Here is a 2512-nt window from a genome sequence, read left to right as displayed (position 1 = left end):
AGATTAAGAAAAAATTTCTACATTGAGTCTTAGGACAATATTGGAGGGAGACATCAAATCACAGCTCTCTCACCTTGAACTCTGAATCCTTACAGAAGAGGCAAGGGTCATGGTCAATGATTCTGGACCGTTTGGCACAATCCAGAAAGCAAACTAGCAACAGCAATTTTTTCAGTGTGAATTTTGACAAAGCTTCTTCATGACCTAAAAACATAGAACCTATTAAGTAATATTTCAAAAGTTAAGTGCTAAAAATAACCTAGTTTTCGAACTACTAGTTACCTTCTCGGTAAAGGTGAGGCACAGTGGGATGTCTGTATTCAGCTGCAATGTCAGGGTTCCAAAGCAAGCGATTAAGGATAAATATTGCTAAACCCATAACATCACTATTACTCTCCAAAGCTATCAGTTCTCCATAAACAGTCTAATACGAAAGGAGGGGAAAAAAGCAGAACCGTTAAAAATTAGCTTAAATACGATGAGGTTTTTTTGAATAACATATATTGCTGAAATTCTGAAGCAGTAAATGGTAATTATTTTATAAAAATGATTCAGTTTTTCAAATCAGTCACTGAAGGGTAAAACCAAAGAAAAATTCAGAAGATCCAGTCTCATTTCAAAACATGTATGATCATTTGCATCCGAGGCATCAGTCGGGAACTTCCTTACGACAACAGCATTTTTCTCCAGTTTAGTAAAGAGTGAAACCGATAGAAAACTGCTTTTGTGTTATTGGTCAGGGAGTTAACTTCCATTTTCCTTGACTAATTATTTTCCTTTTTAATAAGGTAAGCACTTTTTTAAAGCAAGTCTGTTGTAATAGTTTAAAAGAAATGTAAATATGCTATAACCAAATTGAACCTTCCTAAATTAGTAGAACAGAAAATATGAAGAAACCCTAAACATCCCCTACTAAAAAAAATTGCTAGATGTCCTTTAAACTTTAATTATAGATTTATATTATTTATATTATATTATTATTTAATTATAGATTATGGTTATAATATATAATTATAAACTTTAATTATATTCCTGCACTTACCTCCAGGCCTATACGTAGCCACAAAGGGTTGTAAGATAAAAGCCAGTTAAGGACTTTCTGCCTCTCTCCTGCAAGAGAGCAACTTGTAACATTACTTCCAGCACACACTTCGTATTATGACAGAAAACTTCAAAAGTTTCTATCAACTGATTTTAGATCAAATCAATTTAGTGTGTGAATAATCCTTTTTCTACTCAAAAGAGAGAATGCAAAGTTCTTACCAACATCTTTCCAGAGGTGTCTGTCTCTACGAACTAGCAAACGTCGACTTTCGATCTCAACTTCTAGCTTCTTAATAGCTTTAACCATTGTTTCAGATGTAAACAAACGGCAAGCATCACGTCGTAACTTATTCAGCTTACGATGAGCTGTGTAAGCTTTTAGAGACACTTCATCTTTTGTTGGTGCTTTAGGAACACTGGTTTTATGATGGTTCTCTTCTCCCAAGATAAGAGCAGCTGCATTTACTGCTTAAACACACACAAAAAGTAAGCATTTACATCTCAAATAAAGGTAGCTTTGCCCATCTCATTTAATTTTTTCCTTTCTAAGTTCACATTTTGTTATTTTCCTTCTAACTAATGATTTTAATCCATCAGGAAGTTTATCAACTGTTGCACTAAACATATATTGCCTACATGTATATTAGTCAAATATTTAATATAACAATACGTATTTCATAGGAAAGCAGTGCTAGGAATTCACTTTTAAGATCAATTACACCATCTTCAGTTTTTTTAGACTGAAGCTAAAGATAGAGGAAAAAGTACACTACCATAATTTTGGTAAAGTGACAGCTATAATGTTTTTCAGCAGGTGGGGATTCCCCAACTTGACACCCACTAAGGACCGCTGCAGCCACACATTCCAGTGTGTATTTCTTGTTCCAGACCACGCTCCCTATTCACGTGCGTGGTATGTTGGGCTTGGCACGAGCAAGCGTGCCATCCACACTTACCACAAGGGGAAAATATGACTCTGAAAAGGGTTAGACGGCTATAAAATTCAGTCTCCAATGTGAGAACTGCTTTTGGTTTAGCATATTCCACATTTTCTAGCGTAATGGCCACTGAAAGACATTACCAGTACTAAGTCAAAGGCTAGAAAGGGAAACACAAGTGTTACATAAAAATTAAAACCCAAAAATCAACTCTTACATAAGAGCTTAATGTTACACAAACTAAAGTGACAAGCTGGGACTAGTGTTAAGTTAGTACTGCTTACTATTCATTATTATTAATAAAGTACCTTATATCATGTTTACGAACATTAAAAGACAAAGTGAAAATTCTTGTACTCTTACCTTGTAAGGTGTTTGTTTTTACACTGAAGTCATCAGGGGTAAGTACAAAATTTAACCACCATGTGAAACCTCGTTGCTGCTTCTCTTTCCAACGTTCATCATAAAACATGTTTTTAGCAGCAAAAGGCATTGGGTGCCTAGGGATGACTTAAAAAAAAAAAAAAAAA

At 34.7% G+C, this 2512-nt stretch overlaps 1 protein-coding gene across 1 annotated transcript; it reads right to left on the bottom strand.

Moving 5' to 3' along the window:
* Positions 1–73: 73 nt before the first annotated feature.
* On the bottom strand, positions 74–2488 carry LOC104133967 (abnormal spindle-like microcephaly-associated protein homolog; the record flags this gene model as incomplete). The annotated part of the gene is made up of 5 exons (XM_009647443.2): positions 2346–2488; positions 1264–1509; positions 1043–1110; positions 283–424; positions 74–204 (listed from the first exon to the last, which is right to left on the bottom strand). Coding segments are annotated over exons 1-5 (717 nt in total), but the record flags the coding sequence as incomplete, so codon positions are not given.
* Between the last annotated feature and the right edge of the window lie 24 nt (positions 2489–2512).

The sequence above is a fragment of the Egretta garzetta genome, unplaced genomic scaffold (assembly GCF_000687185.1).
Source record: "Egretta garzetta isolate BGI_Z169 unplaced genomic scaffold, ASM68718v1 C8908822, whole genome shotgun sequence".
NCBI lineage: Eukaryota > Metazoa > Chordata > Aves > Pelecaniformes > Ardeidae > Egretta > Egretta garzetta.
This window is presented reverse-complemented; position numbering and strand designations above follow the sequence as displayed.